The sequence below is a fragment of the Idiotropiscis lumnitzeri genome, chromosome 17 (assembly GCF_059441095.1).
Source record: "Idiotropiscis lumnitzeri isolate Australia: NSW breed Sydney's pygmy pipehorse chromosome 17, RoL_Ilum_1.0, whole genome shotgun sequence".
Taxonomy (NCBI): Eukaryota; Metazoa; Chordata; class Actinopteri; order Syngnathiformes; family Syngnathidae; genus Idiotropiscis; species Idiotropiscis lumnitzeri.
In genome coordinates, this window is record NC_142407.1 from 11,837,471 (window position 1) to 11,856,743 (window position 19,273).

The 19,273-nt window shown below is 41.4% G+C and overlaps 2 protein-coding genes across 2 annotated transcripts; both read right to left on the bottom strand.

The window, feature by feature from the left end:
- Positions 1–3,406: 3,406 nt before the first annotated feature.
- kcnk4b (potassium channel, subfamily K, member 4b) lies at positions 3,407–6,831 on the bottom strand. Its single transcript, XM_088279298.1, has 7 exons — positions 6,715–6,831; positions 6,362–6,629; positions 5,810–5,924; positions 5,567–5,727; positions 5,288–5,474; positions 4,402–4,544; positions 3,407–4,327 (listed from the first exon to the last, which is right to left on the bottom strand). Exons 2-7 carry the CDS (start codon positions 6,548–6,550, stop codon positions 3,743–3,745), a joined length of 1,380 nt encoding a protein of 459 aa, XP_088135424.1. The 5' UTR covers positions 6,551–6,629; positions 6,715–6,831; the 3' UTR covers positions 3,407–3,742.
- A 4,881-nt stretch (positions 6,832–11,712) lies between these two features.
- On the bottom strand, positions 11,713–15,787 carry adss2l (adenylosuccinate synthase 2, like). The gene is made up of 13 exons (XM_088280218.1): positions 15,517–15,787; positions 14,990–15,092; positions 14,444–14,512; positions 14,317–14,367; positions 14,173–14,239; positions 13,950–14,057; positions 13,515–13,596; positions 13,251–13,377; positions 13,009–13,163; positions 12,511–12,635; positions 12,344–12,441; positions 12,076–12,225; positions 11,713–11,958 (listed from the first exon to the last, which is right to left on the bottom strand). The coding sequence occupies exons 1-13, from the start codon at positions 15,736–15,738 to the stop codon at positions 11,906–11,908; spliced, it is 1,410 nt and encodes a 469-aa protein (XP_088136344.1). The 5' UTR covers positions 15,739–15,787; the 3' UTR covers positions 11,713–11,905.
- Between the last annotated feature and the right edge of the window lie 3,486 nt (positions 15,788–19,273).

Consider the following 19,273-nt stretch of genomic DNA (forward strand, 5'->3'; position numbering starts at 1 on the left):
CGCTGAGCAATTTGCGTCTGCTTTCCCGGCTACGTCTCTACGTACGTATCATGCGCTATCGTCATCGACTTCAGAACGAAGGCAGGCGACTCCTGCAGAAATGTTTTATATCAAGTAAAAATACACTCAAGGCAGCGAGACAATTTCAGATTAGTTTTCACCATTTCTACAGATTTCTCCCAACTTTACCAACAATATTGCAACATGAACAATATCTAAATGTACTTCCTGATAATGTCACAATTTATGTAGGCTACTGTCCGCTTTTTCTTGCATTCAAATTGTCACAATATGCACGAAAGCGCTGCAAAGAGAGCATTTAAGAAAAATCTCGTGACACCGTTTGTCGTGACCGCAGTGGATGACAAAATGAGAATTCATAACCAATACCTAATTTGGATTTCAAGAATCTCAACTGTGTCATAAAAAAAAAAAATGATAAACAAATAATTTGAAGTATTTTTCCAAACATTGTAACGCTTTGTCAGGAGCCAAAACAGTGACGATTATACGGCCACTATTGTCCATTTTATAAATAGAACCAAAACATCGTATCTCGATTTAAAAAGACACACTAGGAACATACTTTGATGTACATTTGTGTATATTTAGCCTCTAGCGTGTTACTAGCTAATCCCCCCGTTTCGAAATTCTGTAGTTGCGTCAAAGGTGCGCCTCGTTGTGGTCACGCGTGAAATGGGCTGCGGGTGCAGGATGGTCGTGGCGCGCGCACACGAGAGGAAAAACTGACGGCGGTGTCATTGCGACCTTGAAGCAAGGTCATTGAGTCTCTACTGCAGACACTGCAATTCTGCGGGACTGCATCGTGCTGGTGCAGTGTGCATTATAAATCCGGCAAAACCGGTCCTGCTTCAGGCCTTATAGAATTACTTTAATTCTGCCTAACACAAATAACAATTCCGTTGCCTGCATTAATACAGTCTATCTTGCCACAAGATGTATTGGAACTAACTATACTATACATACAGCGAATGCCAGCTGGGGTCCCTAGGGTGCCTTTTACAGCAGGTCCTGACCTTAGACAGGTGTCAGCTGCGACATTAATACCAAGAAGCCATTGTACAGAAAAAGCACATTACTGCATCAATGAGTCCTAATAATAATAATAATAATAATAAGCCATGGAATGCATATTAGATGCACATTACACACAATTTGATTAGCACATACAAATTATTACTTGGTCAGTAGGTGCATACGTAGAATTTTTTAAGATACTGCAGTCTTCTTCATCTATACAGAGGTGACACAAGCAAACGAGAGAACACGAGAAAGATCAGGGTTCTTCAATTATTAAATGTTGACTGCTGATTAGATGCTTTTACAATTTACACAATCTAACATGACACTCCACAATAAGCTAATGACCGTCACTGCAATGTCATACTCCATTTGTTAAATGGACTTGTTCTGAATTTTGAACAATTAATTCATTGAAAAATATAACCACGCAGTCGGCTCAGGTTATGCAAGTTGACAGTAGGCTATCTCTGTGGATTTGAGCATTCGTTTTAAAAGAATATACCACATTAAGGCAGCATGTTTTCTTTTTAAGTGCAGGTCAGCAGGAGTGAAGTGAGCAGACGAGTCAGTATTCTCCCTCTGGTGGCAGAAGCGGGGAGAGTGCAGCAGTAGTGTTCATGGCATACTAGCAGCTGAGTGTGCGTGTGCGCGCGTGTGTGTGTCCTCCAGTAAAAGGTCACCCACTGCCAGCGCACATCATCACAGCCTGCTGACTTCCTGATCGCCATGCCAGAAGGCTGCCTGTCATCTTTATACATGCGACAGTAAACTGTCCCATTTGCCATGGGGAGGGGGGGGTGCACCCGATTACTCGCATCGTATGTGCATATACTTCACATTGAACAATAGCAGCAAATAAAGACTAGCTTTATTTATGTGCATTTGTGATGAATATAATGGTTGGATGTGTGAACAGAAATGGTGGAGCAACACATGCAGACAGATAAAGGCAATGCTCAGAGATCTATACCACAAACAAAAAAAAAATATTACAGCATTTTACTTACTGAGTCACTTAGTGTAGTAGAAGAAATTCTGTTCTTCGTTTGTGTCTTCATGACTGTGTTATGCTGCTCCCCACTGGCCAAGGTGGGCACAGGTTTATCAAATCAGATTTACAATGGAGTATCACTGTGACATTCTATCAACATAAAAATCCCTAATGAGTTGAGCACTCCCAAAATTGTGTGTCAATTTCATTCAGCTGCTTGTTTTCGTGTTTTATTTTATTCTTTCCTCACTTCTGTCATTGTGCATACCCAGTCATGGGGATTGTATTCTTTTCTAGGCAGTAAGTGTTTCACCTGTCTACAATCATCATCACTTGCACCTCTCGTGTATATTTAGTCTGTGTGCGGCGTGCTCCCTCTTCCATGTGCCACTTGTCCCCGCCACGTATGAATTTTAGCAATTTATTCTTGGCTTCTTGCATCTCGTCTGTTTGCCAAGCTCCTCTGGAATTGTCTGTTCATTTCTTAGTCCCTGGCTGTCACGACCTTTTTTTTTTTTTTTTTTAAATATACATATTAAAGGGCATTGTGATTGATACTGCATTGTTCTAAGTCTTTTGAGTCCACCAGTGCGTGAGTGGTTCTTGTCAGTATGCGTGCTATTCCAGTCTTGCAGCTTGGGCTTAATTTGTCCTCACCAGCATACACAATGTGGACGAAAGTATTGGAACATCTTGCGATTACACCCACAGGAAGTGAAAAAGGAGGATTACGTGGCTGCTCTCTCTTTTGGAGTGCGATGTTTGTCATTTCACCTAGGACATTTGTGAGGTCATAGGTCACTAACGTTGAACCTTAGGGATGGCATGGTGTACAACGTCTGTTGTGGTTCTTCTCAAATGTGTTTGTCATTCTTCAAAATTGGAACTGTCCAGCCGGGCTTCCAACTATTGACAAATTAAAAAATATGTCCCGCCTAATGTTAGGTATCTCCAATTGAAAAGAATCTTGGTTGTGACATAAGTCATCTCTGGAGTGTTTTGGTGCAGTCCAAGCGAAATAGTCGCAGTCCACCAGCACATGCAGTCCACATGACATTATTCAGCAATGTCATCGTGAACTTTGTTTTCACATCAAACATTGTAAAACGCAGAGGGTGTCTTTTATTGGAAAAGGACCAACAGTATATGGAGTGCAGTAATAATGGTGCATAATGCCATGGAAATACAAATACGGACTTTTGTTGTTATTTTAAAAGTCGCGTCAACCACCCCCCCCAAAAAAAAATGTAACACACAAAGTCTGTTGGCAGGCAAGTCTGAAGTCAGCATCGCCAAAATAGTAACGTATGTTATTATTTTTGGTTTGTCCTTCCTGATTATTTTCATTTTTTTTTTGCATTGTTTGGGAATAATAAATAATGATTAAAAAAAAATAGACATTAAGACAGTGTTGATCCTCTCTCAGGCCAGCAGAGAGCAGCAACTCTTCAGACGGCGATGAAAGCGAAGGCATCAAGACATTTCTTCATTTTAACGTTAAGGCATACGTGCGAAAGAAAAAAAAGCATCATCGGCAAACGACATGCGGCCAAAGCTTGTGCAACATTTCAGTTTCATGTGCCTGTAAATATGCAAGACATGTAAACAAATTGTTGTTTTGGTCTTTTTTTTTTTGCCTTAATTCCTTCATTAGCCCCACCATGGGGAAATTGTGTGACATCCTTTCTTGTGCTAGCAACATGTTTTCTATTCTCTATTTTGAATTTGAGGCTTCAACGGTATATTTGGAACGGGGCGTGGCGTTCCATTGTGCTCCTTCATGTCAAGACCAGATCGTTTGCGTCGATCGCTTTTGGGGCTTCGCCGTAGGACAGGCTTCCTGTGGCGCCTTCTTTTGTGTGGTTGGACGTGTTTAGGATTTGGGGGTTTGGAATCCACTTGAGCGTCTAAATGCAAATTACCGCTCTGAGCATCTGATGACTCATCAATGAAGGCTAAATTCTCCCCAAAATAGTCCAGAGGCTGAGAAAAGAGGGGGTCCCTCTTTTCTTCCGGCACCCGCTCAGACTGAGTGGTTTCAGATTCAGAACCAGACTCGGACTCACTCGAGGACGTATAAGAGGAGTACGATTCGGAATCAGTTTCGCTCTCATTCTGATCTTCTCCCTCAGGAGCCCCAGGAGCTGACGCACCATGAGCGTGGCTGCGAGCGCGATGGCGCCGCCGTCGCCGGCGCCGTCTGAAGGGGTCATCAATTTTTCCCGAGATCCGAAAATCCATATTCTGGATGTTTTGTGTCCAGTCGGTGGCATGGGCTCGCAGTTCCTCCATCTAAGGAAAGAAGCAAAAAATAAGCAATGATGCCACACGCGAGAATGCTAAAACTCACAGGAAGGAATTAAAACCTCAGCTCTGGTCTTCTTCGAGAGAACGCGAAGCCAGTTTCCAATCATTGACAGGATGGATGCAAAGTAGGCAAGACCAAGCAAGATCCAGAACCACACCAAAGGCTTGTACCAGTGGTCACTGCCTTCAAGCCCCGAATCCCCTTAAAGACCAGTAGGTTATATCAGCGCTTTTATACGACCTGACTTCCATGCGACAGGAAAGCAAATTTAAGACAGAAGACACCAATACAGCAAATGGGATAATCAATATTTTATCTCAGACTAGATAATAATTTACAGCCTAAATAAAAGTTCTCAAAGCAAAGTGAAAAAAAATGTGCCCATATTTATAGTTGACGTGGTAAGATTTTACCAGCCAATTAGCGTCATCTCAGGTCAACAGGAAAGTGTAAGGAAAATATGTCAAGACCTTCAACATCAAGCGGTGCTTCTCAAATAGTCGGGCGGGCCCCCCTGTGGGGGCGTGGTGCCATGCTGAGGGGGGCACGTGTGACTCTGGGGGAACAAGCTTTTTTCCCTCCATACTACAATAAAGTATAAGTGAACATCCACTCCAGTAGGTGGCAGTAGTGATTTTGTTGAATTTTATTTTCATCAGCAAATGATGCAACAAGTCTGTCAAAAATATTTACAGCAATATTTACAAGGATATGATTATTTGTTTGAATTTCATTGATTGATGCACTTAAAATTGTTTAATTTAATGAACAATGTTGATAAGGTTATTCTTATAAGTTTATCTCTTTTTCTTTATAGTTGTGGCAAATTGTGTTTTTCTTGCTCGGGGGGCAAAACAGAAAATAATTGAGATGCACTGACATAAAGCAACATAATATATTGGTCTCACATGTCTGCAAAGTATGAACGTGCAAGTCTAGCTCACCTGCCACATAGTCGCCAAACCCCACCGTTGTCAAGGTGATGACGACAAAGTATGCCGACTCCAGCAGTGTCCATCCTTCCACCCTTTGGAAAACCAGGATTGGCACGGCAACAAAGAGCAGGCAGCCCAGCAGGATGGACAAGATGGCTGAAATCACTCGCACAATGGTCTGACTGATGCGCCATTTCTGTGAGTGTGAGCAGAAAAGAAACCACAAGTCGCGTAAACAAAACCGACACGCGGTCTACTCTTAAGTCAAGTCGCCATTTGGGCTCTGACCAGGAAGAGCTTCTCTATTTTGGCAACGGTTTTCCTCAACCCGGTACCCAGATGGTCTCCAACTCCAGCAAGAAGGATCCCGAAGAACGGAATTCCAACCAAGGCGTAGAAAATACAAAACAGTTGACCGCCTTCTGTCTTTGGTGAGATGTTTCCAAAACCTGGTGATGTAGAATGATAAGAATCAATTAGCATATATCGCCATGACGGATGTGTCCAGCGGCCTTGTCGTAGTGCACCCACCAATAGTCGAGATGACCGTCCCAGAGAAAAAAAAGGCACTGGCCAGATTCCACTGGCTGACAAAAGAGGCGTTACTGCTCGGATCGACACCTGCTCCGATGGCCTCTGCCACCTCCTGTCACGGAATTGTGCGAGAATTTAGGAACAAGTGCACTGGACATTAAAAATGTGTACATTACTCCATCAACGTTTATAAATTGACAAAAAAAAAATCCATTATGAGTAAATGCACTGTTGTTGCAAAAAAAAATAAAAATAAAATAAATAATCACAATCTGATTAACTGTAATTATTTGTTTGAATCCAGAAATGACATTGATGAATTTCATACTGGGCAAACATCATTAATCATAAAGAACGACACATTTCTGATAACAATGTGTGCGTGTATGATTGAGTGTGCACATCTCACAATTCCAAACCCACTAAAAGCAGAATTTTGGTGCAAGTATTGGATTTCGATAGCTGGCACAAGTGTGCCTAATGAAGTGTCTCATGAGGTTCTGACTAAAAAAAAAAAAAAAAAAAAAACGGTGAGAAGATCTTCGCTACCTCTATGAGCGCTTGGAGGTTGTCAGGGCCAACACAGGTGAAGTTCATCAAAAATTCCTGACACGCCCCTTGCAGCTGCTTGTGCTTGCCTTCTTCTAGCGGCGACTCCAACGCTCGGAACACCACGGCGCCCAGCACCAAGTAAAGTAACACCCCCGTGAGGATGGCGAGCAGGGTGGAGCAGCGCATGGCTGCGCTTCCACTCACTTCAAATGGGCCCGCTGGTTTTCCCCCGATGGGGTTTGTGAGGTTGTGGCCTGGATCCCAACTGCGGAAACATCCCCGAAAGCAAAAGAAAGAGACATTGTCAGTGTGACGCCAACAAAGACGTGCACCGTTGCGGCTTTACAAACCTGTTCTTGCGACCACGCCGTCTCCTTTTCCAGTCTTTCTTTTCACCAGGCCTAAGGATGGATTCCCTCGATCCGTAACCACTGGGGAGCCCATCCACATCACACTCTGTCGGAGGGGACACTACACACAGGCAGGGACAATTTTGAATTTGAGCCACACTGCTTGGACGCCATTTTGAATCACGTTGAACAGTCAGAAAGAAAAATTATTTTTTAACAGCATGTTTGTCATTGCACTTGTGGTATTGCATCCATCGATGGGCTAACCCATCCATCCATCTCCGACATTATTGTTACTCTCTATACTCGCCTATTTATGGCCCAAGAGTGAGAGGCGTGGCCATGTCTCAGACTTTGGGCGTAGTCACAACTGTTTGAGAAGAGGAGCACTGAACTTAACGCGTCGTGCGGGCTCAATTAATTCCCGAACATGTGTTTTGGACCATGCGAGGGAAGAAACATTCAAATTTGAACTCGGCATCACTCAATTTGAACATGGCAACAGTGCAAAACACTGACGTCTTGACTCCAGTTGAGTTCCACACGACGGTCAACTATCATGAAAATGACCAAACTCTGTCTATTCACTTTTTTTGAAGCATCTTTTGCCATTTGCCATAATAATGAGATCAACAGACTTCCGCTGGAGTTAATTAAAAAAAAAAAAAAAAAAAGCATAAAAGGGAGCCTGTGCCGTGTCTTGCCTTAAACCACAATGATGAGAATGCATGTACGTCTCAAACAAGAACAATGAAATCAGATCCTTTAAATAAATGGAGCACATTGCAGCAAAAAAAAAAAAAAAAAAAAAAGTTGCCATCACACTCTTTACGACATACCATCAGTGTGCTTGCCGCACGTCGGCACGGAACATGAAACTATTTTGACATCAAATTCAGCAGCAAACGCGTATGCGAGTGCAGCCTGTGACAAAAACGAGATGAAACGCCGCCCGACAAAGAAAATGAGTGTGACTCGTATTGTGTGTCAACAGCACTGCAGATGTTGCTGATGCAGCTGCATGCGAGCCATGCCTTTTCTAATCCTCTTTTTAACACCTCGGGGGGTGGGGGCTCCATAATGGGCTCAGTGCGACACGTGCACCTACCTTAAAAAGGAAGAATAAGAAGAAGCCAGAGTTGCAGTCGCCTCATGCAGCAATGAAGTGATGAGTTGAGGCGGTCACATATGGGGAGGGTGCCTGAGCAGACTGTGTGTGTGTGTGTGTGTGTGTGTGTGTGTGTGTGTGAGAGCAGGGAGGCTGTTGCTGAACCCACAAGGGAGGAGAAAATACTCAATCAAGCTGACATGATGAGGGTGATGAGAGCGTAAAAGAGAGAACTGAGAGGGATAAAAAGGCACCACACATAATACGTAATGTCCGAATGGACATTGCCTCTCGCGGTCACCTCTTTGCACGGCTGTCAATACCTTATTTGCGTGGGATCGATCCCGAGATTCCGTGGCGACTGGGGAGCCAGCTCAGCCTCCCTGTGTCAATCACCTCGCACACTGCTTGACCGAAGTGCTGGCGTTCGTACCTTTTGCCGACCAAAATATTTACAGGACGTACGGATAATGGATGGAAGGATAGACATTTGCCGACAAAGTGTACGGAAACCCCTATGAAGCCTGATAAGCTTCAAGTTGTAATATAACCGTGCACCACTAGATGGCAGAGTGGCTCTTCCATCTTTTGATCTCTATCGGAGATTTATTACAGTATTCAACATCATCAGAAAAAGTCACATGATTGGATTTGGCCGAGAGCGTCGAGGAACATCGGAGAGTCTCAAGGTAATGACCGAAAATGCAAAACTCATTTTGTGTTCTAATGAGCCCCACGCGCGTGGGGAGTCCGTTGAGTTGGACGTACGGCCTAGGTCGGAGCAGTCGTCGTCGTCGTCGGGGGAGAAGCAGTTGAATACACTCCCATCGGCATGGCCGCTCAAGAGGAAAACGAGAATCGCGGGCATTGCAAAACCACATGGGTGGTTTCATCACCTCTGGCATTGTGCCAGCAAAGCGTGACAGAGAGATGTGGTTGCTAGTCATCGCCGAGTGGGAGTGGCAAACATTTACCGCCGTGTTATGGCCAAGAAAAGAAATTTAATGCAAACGATAATCGGAATTTGCTGAAATACAAGTTGAGTGAGTCGTATGTTTATTTCAGTCTTGTGTGTAACGTGATAAGAAGCCTGTTGTCAGGCTCCCAACGATGAGCTTCAAGGCCGCGACTTCGCGATGACCGCAGCCCATCAATGTCAGACGCCGTCATCACAAAGTCCGGCCGCTTTTCGAGCTAGCGTTGTAACCTCGACGAAAATGGAGGAGCTTTTGTCCGTAAGAAAGCTCCAAACAGACTCCACAACACAAAGAGACCAGAATGTCAGTGCGTGGGCGTGTCAAATTTCAAGCACATCACAGCAGATGATTTGGTGATTTATTTTTATATTTTGAACAGCATGGATGTCTGAGCAAGCAAATGTTTTAATTCTCTTCTCACCAACGACCGGCAATTTCAGACTTTATGAAAATGTCTTTGATGATTATTCCAAGTCTAAAATAGAAATCAATCATATCTATTTTTGTCCATTGAGAACTTGATTTGCTTATCCAGCTGTCTAGTAGTTCCACCGCTGCTTTATGAACACAAATTTCGATTTCATGTGCACGTTATACAAACGTTGCGGCCGCAAACAATTGTTGGTTAAAAATCTAAAATGGAATATTTCAAACTTTTTGACGTATATATCCGTCAATGGGAGGGAATGAGTTAATGATTAATGAACGAATAATGAATTGAGATGAAAATGATAAAATCACGTAAACGTTGACCGACTCACTCCTCGAACTACGATCTATTTTCAGTTCAAAACCTCTTTGGCAAAGTGAGCGTTACTGTCAACAGTTAAAGCAAAAATTGTGTTTTGGATGTCAGTGTTACGCCTGGTGACTATCGCTCTTACGGCGAAAAATGAGTAAGTAATAAAAGCTTAGAAATCAGATCACATTTTGTTCATTCACACATATAAAGAAAAACGAGGTGTGCAAATATTTTCAAGTGCAGCCACGGCAGTTGTAAACTGTTATTTATGATGAACTTCATCCTCGCACTGTACTTGGTTTAAATTGAATTTATTTCCGGCACTCAAGAGATCAAGTGCAAGACAAATACATTTATCTCCCTTCGTTCAGTCGGCATTTCAGTGACTGTCTCTCTAGTCTTACAAAAAGTGAGCTCACTACATATCCAGTGAAACATCTTAGGCCGGTTGGATCAATACAATGCCGTTTAATTGAAATAGAAAATTAGATTAATAGAAATTGTGGAAATGCTGCAGAAAAAAAATAAAGCAGAGACCTTAGAAACTGTTGAAATGTAAATGTTAGATACTACTTCCCTTAAATGTATCAATTATTCACCTTGGACTGCCGCGACGTCTTCAATTCTTTTTTTTTTTTTTTTACAATTACAACACAATGAAAGACATTACATATTCAAGAAATGGAAAAAAAAATCCTTACTTGTTTTTTTTTTAAGCTTCGGTTCCACACGCTCGTGCTTAAATAAAGTCCATCCAAGGGAAAGGAAACTGCTCAAAGAACACCTGGGAAAAAAAAGCTTGGCAGGAATAAAAAAAAAAAAAAAATACGAAATTAAAAACTCAAATTGTTCGCCGACGCATAAATGTTGACATTTACCAAGGAAGACGGTGGTAAATAAGAGGCAGAAGGAGGGAGGCCCTGACGACCATGCAATTATGAGCACTTTATTTTCAATTAAGACATCAACGCAGCGCTCTTCTTTCGAACATTTTTGATGATGCAGACTTTTTGAGGCTGAAAATTGATTGGCTGGCAAACGTCTGCATCTTTGCTTATTTAAGAGAAGATGCACTAAGAAAAAAAAAAACTGCAGAAGAGACCATTTTCCTAATAGTATTACGTTACAAAAATGGAATTCTGCTTTTGGGGCTTTTTAAAAGGGAAGCTTTTTGTGTGCGTGTTGTTTCTCTCAGGCAACAAAAACTGTATTTCAGAAATTGAGCTTAATTTCCGCTCAGGATTATGAAATACAATTTGAAGGTAAAATATAGTTGAGGCTTGTACAGCACCAAATTGTTTTGCAATTAAAAATTTTTTTCTCAATTTTAATAGAATGAATTTTGGTGGAAAAACAAAAAAAAAAATGGTTTGTGTGTGTGTATCGGGCCTCGGTCGCATTAGACAAACTGGACTACATTACACCTCAGCATCGATCTCCAGAGGAAACCACTTTACAGTTTAATCTAATTCCTCCAGGCACTGAGGGAAGAAAGCTTTTATACAGACGACTTGAACACGAGGGTTCAAAGGGAGAAAAATACTGGAAGGGTGAATAATACGACATTTCTTATAAAAGAGGAATGATTCGATTAGTAATTACTTGAATTCAAAAGCGGTCATAAAACTTGAAAGAGTTTAAAGTTTCCATTTATTGACAATAGCAAGACACATGGTCTGCATGGACATTGGGAATATGATGTCAAAGGAGCACCTATTGAGATCAACTATCATACTTTTTTTTTTTTTTTTTTTAAACATTTACATCAACATTGTAGTTTTTGTTAAAATTGTGGCGAGCAAAGCTTTTTTTCTAAATCCAAATATTTATGATTTTTTTTTTCTTACTGAGGATGAGCTCCGCAAGCACGATATTCACTCCAACAATTACAGTTACAAACAAGTTACACATATTTAAAATAGTTCAAGAAAAACTTCTCAAAGGTATTGCATAATGGGATTTCATGTTGCCAGTCACGTTACTCTATCATGCCCCACAGTTACAAAGGAAAAAAAAAAAGGTTGATACTCCGAAAAACCCAGTAAATGTGTCAAGAATTTTAAAGGGTAAACAGACAGCAGCTTCATAAGCTACATTCTTTTTTTTTTAAAAAAGTGTTCATCACTGTGGGAAGGAATGAGCAGACAGTAAAAACACCCAATTTTACCCAAATAAAATAGAAACATCAGCTGGAACGTTAACAGTCGACTTGCAAAAGATTAGTGACAACTGCGAGGCAGGAACGTTTCACTTAAGATCCTTGCTGGTGAAATAATTCCACGATGATGGAGTTAACATTGAAAATGATGGCAAAGTGACGTCGTCTTGGCGGCGAGTGTGGAAGACAGCAGCTGTGCCCGCTGATCAGTACAATTTGATCATGCTCTCCCGGGATTTGCCCACTCCAACCCACTTCACTGAAACGAGAGGGCACAAACGCTCATTTTTCATTTGCGTGTTTGTCAAATAAACGTCTGAAAGCGAATCAGCGCCCGCGGCTCTCCTTGGCTCTGCAGGATGACATTTTTACAAACCTGGCACTTGCAGGAACTCCTCAATGAAGCGAATGTATTCCTGCGCTTGCGACGGCAGCTCGGCAAAACTGCGGGCCGCCTCGGTGCTGCGGCACCACCCGGGGAAAGTCTTGTACTCCACTTTGACGCGTGTCAGAACGTCCATGTTTGCTACACCGTGACCCAAAATCATCCAAGATTATGAATGCATGCGTCGACATGTAGGTTAGAAATTTATGTTCGTTAATCATAATTTCATTATTTCATTTCAAGAGGGCTCGTCACAAACCTGGGAAACTTGGAAGAGGTTCCCCATCAACGTTATAGGCCACTCCCACTTTGATCTCCTCCAGGGTGTCCAAAATGTCCAGTTTGGTCAGGGCGATGCTGTAAAGTTAGCAAAGTTCAGTATCGGAAATGAAGAGGAAACATTTCATCGAAGTGACGCCCACTTACGCCGAGAAGCCGTTGACCATGTGAGCATATCGGACCAGTATCAAGTCCAGCCAGCCGCAGCGTCGCTTTCTGCCTGTCGTCACGCCAACCTCGTGACCACGCGATTGTAAAAGCGCCCCCGTCTCCTGTCAGATAAAAATGCATTGTTAGCTTGAAGAATTGACGTAAAACAAGGCATTGTGATACCTTGACTCACGAGATGAATTTGTTTCAAGACCTGGCTCCGATTCAATTTACTTACAAATCAGAAGCCCACACGAATCAGCCAAAAATGTATCTAACATTTTCCGAGAAAAGAAAATGGCACAAAAGCCACATCACTGGTTTGTTGGCATCGCTTTTATAATTCAGTAAATAAACAAAAAAAATCCTGCATTTGTGTGTGTGTGTCTTTTTTTTTTTTGTTTAAGGATCCGCGGTAACCTTACTTATACACTCTAATAATATATATATATATATATATTTTTTTAAATGGTCATAAAATAAATCCTGACTCACGTTATCCTGCTCTGTTGGGAACGCACCAACGCCCACCCGGGTGGTGTAGGCTTTGACAACGCCGTACACTCTTCCAACGTGTGACGGCGGCACGCCAAGCCCGGTGCACACTCCTCCGACGGTGCAGTTCGACGACGTCACAAAGGGATATGTGCCTGCGTGAAGATATGTCTATTAGCTGAAGGAGCCAAAAAACATCTATCAGTCAGCTAGATTAAAAGCTCAATCCTTTTGGCACTCACCAAAGTCAATATCCAGCAGTGCAGCGTTTGCTCCCTCCACCAGGATTTTCTTACTGGGGCCAGTAAGAGCTTTGTGCATGAAGTACACACCATCTGTCACTAGAGGGCGCAGTCGCTCTGCATATTCCTGAGAAAATTGACAAATTTGACCATTTTGTCTGCAAACTTAGTAAATAAAATACATTAAGTACAAATAAAGGAGGTAATGATCAATAACTGAACTCAAAGTGTACATTTAAAGCATGATGTGTGATTCTCTCTCACCTTTAACTGCGCCAGTTCTCCGTCAATGTCCACATTCAGGTTTGGATACATTGCCAGGAAATGCTCTGCTAGCATGCGGAACCTAAAAAATAAAAATAATTCTGTTCAATAATGTGTACATTCATAATCGGGCCGGCAAAAAAATTAAAATAAATAAAAATCCTCCAGATGCACTGGCAGCTGTTTTACAACGTAATCTCGGCCTACTGGTGGAACTGGTATTACAGTTCAAAAGGTGATTGAACACCAAACAAAAATACCTTTGACCCAGTCCACAGAAGCATTAGAATAGCATTTTGTGGAATCTCCTCACACTTGGGGTGGGATACAAAAGGACAATCAGGTCAAAGTTGAGCATTTTCTTTTTCATCCAATCAACGCAGTTGAAACATCTGTATACAATTTTGCTATTTTGGAAGAGCCAAGCAAACTCACTTGTCCTCAAAGACTTTGAAATCTGAGACAAGGTCACAGACACGCAGGCCATTCCGAGCAGCTTTGGAGGAGTAGGCGGGGCCAATCCCCTTTTTGGTCGTTCCCAAACTGCAACAAAGAGAAACACGCAACAGTTAATGAAACAGGATATTTAGAATACTTTCCCTTCAGCACACACGACACACAGTCAAGCGTCAGCACTTTAAATAATGAGCAAAATTACTTTTTCCCTTCTTGCTGCTGCCGTTGCTGCTCCTGAATGCCATCGACAGCCTGATGGAAGTTGAACACTGGAGGTGGACCGAGGCACCCACAATAAGACACTTTGATATCAAAAAAGACTTCAGATGGGGAAAAAAATACTCACCAATGTGAGCGCGATCAGAAATCTTGAGTCTATCTTCCCATCCTTGTAATCCTACGTGGATAAAAACCATTAAATTGAATGTTTTATTGAACAACAAACACATTCATACAAATGGCTTTTACACTACCTTTGCCTTTCTTCAGGTTAGATTGTGCCTCTGCAAACAGCCCTGGGAGGTGTACGACAACGCCGTTGCCTGCAAAATTAATTTTTTTTTATGTACTCCAATGATAAAACATGTTCATTGCTTTTGTAAGAAATACAATTTTCTGTGACTTTATCCATTTTACATATAACATCGTGACACACTGTGTAAAAAAAATTAAAAATTATAGAACGCTATTTCTGTCAAATTTGTCCGTTTGAAATGCATCAACATTTTCATTCATTCATTAAAAAGACAAGAAGAACTCAGTCTATAATGTGAACACTTTGTTAATTAATGAAAACGGTTGATTCATTCCACCGGTACAATTCTTACTGCTATTAAAAAATAAAAAATAAAAATGAACATTAATTAATGGGCCAAATAAGAGCACATATATTAAATTGGAGTCTAAGAGATAATGGTAGTTGTGCTCATTTTTTGGCTGCAAGGCCATGGGATTTCTAAGTACTTTCGTTATCCCCTGTCAATTCAAGTCAGCCACGATAAATTAGAGAACCAATATACCAATAAAAGAGGTTGCCTTCTTGTTGAGGACGCCACTGGGCAGCAGGTGGAAGTCGTACTCCACTGAGTCCACAACCACGGTGTGACCTGCATTGTTGCCACCCTGCAGAAAAAAACCCCATTTGATTCAGTACTCCGATCTCGAAGGGTACGTAAACGCCACATCGCACGCACTGGCAACAGAGATAGCACGCTGTGTTACATCATTTTAGTTCACATCGCCCGTATCAGGAGGGAACACTATGTACTGCATGACTACTAGACATAATTTGGAAAGATTAACACTGCATATAACACGTTTGCCTCGAGCATTTAATTTACAGTTGTACACATGGTAGCAAACGAGGCTAGCATCGTAGCTTGCTCACATCCGGAACGTCTGAAATGAGGTCATGAATATTTAAACACTGCTTAAGTGAAGCGACTTTCTCTGGCCTCAACACGTTTAATTAGAGGTCGAAGGTCATATGAATGTCACATTTGGCTTGTGGCTCAAGTGTAATATTGATCACGAGCGTAGCTGGTACCTGACACCTGCACACAATATCCGCATCCATCGCGAGCAAGTCCACAACTTTTCCTTTGCCCTCGTCCCCCCATTGAGCTCCGAGCACCACGGTCACTTTGTTCGCAGGCTCCTTCGGAGAACGGAGCGGAAACTCCGTCGTAGCGTTTTCTCGTGGCCGCTTAACCACTGGTTCCCCGTTTTCTCGTCCGTTAACATTAGCCATGTTGCTGCTGGATGCCATGCTGCTGCCCTCCTTCTGGAAACCGGAATAGCGTTTTACCGCGTTTATTGACGGGAAATGCTCCTCTACCGCTAGATGTCACTGTTGCGCGTATGCGATGTGTGACGCCATTACTGGCATACGTAAACACGCCCGCCATATTGAGTGTGTCAGATTTGCTCTTTAATAAATGTAATTGACATGACTTCACGAAGCACCCTTCTACAAATGTATGCAGAAATATATTTGCCGAAACAGATAAGCGCAACAAAAACCTCTGATTATTTTAATTTGATGATAATAAATGTTTACAGCGTTCCTACAAATAGGGATCAAGACCTTCTCTTTGATTTAATGTTGCCATTGTTGGTACTAGTTTGCGCCCGATGATGATGACGTCATGCATCGTAACATATTTTGCATATATATATATATATATATATATATGTGTATGTATGTATGTATGTATGTCAAAGTGTTAACTCTGGAGATGAATCAAGATTTTTTTTAACTCAGTTAAATATTTAACTCAATTAACCCAGTTTGATTTACTTAAAAATAATTTGCATACTTTGTAAATATTCTACCATATTAGCTGTACATCTTTAGCACATCGTCTCAGAAGAAAACACCCTGTTCAAGTTACCACTGGGCCTTGCAAACCATCAGTGCTGGAGTGTGGTGCTCGTGAGCAGTTTTGAAAAATGATTCTAAAAAAGAAAAATGCTTGTAAAGATATCTCCGTTTGGATCCTATTCAAGAATCAACGAAAGCTATTGGACCATGCTTTGAAATAAATATACTTTATATGTGGTAATTTTGCATTAATTCCAAGATATTATTCAAGTAAATATTTGTTATATATATAATTATATATGTATGCATGTATGTATGGTTGTAGTTTTAATGGATTTATTCAACATCAATATTTTTTAATGATGTTTTTCAATTGTTTGAGTATCTGTAACACGGTTGTGCCAAACAGAGCCAAATTTATGATAAAACAAATAAAATATTGAATTTTAAAAATGTACCGTTAATGGTTTGGCTAGGTCTATGTATGAAATCATATAGTTGTGTATCGCCTGTCTTTCTTGAAAATATATAAAAAGAAAAAAGAAATGTCTTCATGTCTCACTTTATTGAGATATTACAAAGATTTAGGACAGTTCAACAACTTTCAACCCTCGTTGCATTCCTGCAAAGATAATTCAGGTGGATGATGCAACAATCTACTCTACGTTCTGAAGGACAAACACAGCAGTGGCCTACAGAAATGACAGGCAGACGTTCTCATCACTGGCTGTCAATTCATAGGTCATCACCTTGTGCCCCATTACTCTTTTTCATAAACACCAGCTCATGGGAATTGCTGCCGTCGTCCGTGGTCACTTTCTGCAAGTAACAGCACCTCCACTGGAACTTGATCCAACATCCACATGGAGTTGCTGTTACATTCAGCGAGCACCAAAACTCTCATCGAAGGTGAGAGCGGAACCAAGCGCAGGAGACCGAAGTTCAAAGACCGCTGAAGTTAAGTCAGGATTTTTGTCTGCTTTCAATGATGGCTCTCTGGCAGGTGACTTTGACCTGCTAATTTCCTCCTCCCCCATTTTACAGCCTCAGATAGACAACATCAACCAAGAGCGTGGCCAAAGGGCTAAAGCTTGAGCAGATAACATTTTATGGTGGCAATCATGTCAATATGAGAATATACGGGCGTGTCAAACCTGTGTACTGCAGGTTTTGCACTTCCTGCTGATAATGATGCTTAAAATGTCCAATTTTTCTATTTGAAATCATGGCACTCATTTGTTCTTTGTGTCGCTCAATAATTCTGTTGCCTTTGCAGTCCAAAAAAAAAGAACAATTACTGTAGCTTCTTTGCTATCAACCAAAAGAAAATTACTATATCATCAACAGCTTGTTCGGATCATTGTAACGCGAGCGGCTAAATGCCATGTGACCTCAAATGAGAGGTAAGGTGCGCCCTGGATTGGTTACCAGGCAATCAATGAAAATAAAATGATAGTACAAAATTATTCTTTCTGAAATATTTTTTTTTTTTTAAAGTTTCACAGTTCAACGTTAAAAATGCTTCCCTTTTAAAATTTTTATCCTCAATATTAAAATAATTAGAACAACGTGTTGCGTAATCCCTGTAAAGAAAATAAATGGAAGTGTTATCATTAGTTTGGAATGCTCCAATAAATCGAGCATGCCGTCTTCAAGTTGAGTCGTACTCACCTGGAGGTGTCACATGAGGCCAAAGTTTGGAGTGAAGCAAGATATCGCCCCACGGCGACATTTTAGGCCGCAGTTGTGGGTCAGAGAAACAGGAGGGAAAAAGAAGAAACTGAACAGGCGAGCGTGGAGGTGGGGAAGCAAGAGCTGCATTTTCGGTGTCAAAGTCAGTCATGGCAGAGCAGGAATGGCAACGGGGCCGAGCCGCCAGTTTAAGAGATCAGGGGTTGGTGGGGGGTTAATGATTACTCGAGTCGTCAATATTTAACGGGCCGGTGCCCTGCCCCTCTCCAACATCCTGATTCCACGCTGACTGGCACAGGGAAGGGCTAGTTTTGACTACATCTCTTTTGTCCTTGCTGTAAAAAAAAAAAAAAAAAAAAAATGCAATGAACGCCTCACAAGTTCACCCTCTGCCAGGAGCCATTTGATGGGCTGTCGCAGCTCAGTAGATGTTTGCCACGAAACGCAAACGTGCTTTTTTTTACAGCCAGTTAACACGTGAGGTGAGTTCATGATCCACATTTTTGCTGCGTTGGATTTTTTTTGTGCGCTCATGAACGAATGAATCATGCTCGATTACAGGCATGACACACTGGCAAAATACAGCAGCACAATAATTTTCTGGCACGTTACAGACCAAACCAAAAACTGAATCACTCTGAATGAGCTTTTTCCTTTTTCTGCACTGTCAATTTAAAATAATGTCCTTTTTTAAAATAACGGGATTACAAATTGTAAAGTTTTTTTTTTTTTGGTAATTTGATTAATTCATTAATTGCTAAAATAATTGAAAGATTGGTTAACTATTAAGATATTTGTTATTTGCAACCCTACACCAAATGAATCAACTTATACGTTGGAACCCTAAAGTCGGTCATGGAGCCATTTTGGGGGGGTCGCCTGGAAAGAGTTTGCAAATGGAGCACAGTGAACTATTTTGCTTGGCGGTGTAAGAATGTATTTATTTATTTTTTATAGCCCATAATGCCACGTATGATGAAAACATGCTAACTTTAGAATGCTGAACACAAGTTCTTGCGTAGTAAAAAACATAATTTTGTCTTCTTCATGTTAAATAGTAGATATTTTTTCATTTGATCGAACAACAGAGGTTCTTTTTTTAGGTTAAAAAAAAAGAACCTCCCTTGTCCGAACAAATGAAAAAAAAAATATTTAACAGGTTTTTACAGTTGTTCAGGTTCGAGGTGTGTCTCAGCTATTAATATAAAACTATTAAACACGTGTCAGATGAGAGCCGGGGAGACTAAGATTGAATTTGTTATCAGATGGTACAACTGATAAGTCTCCA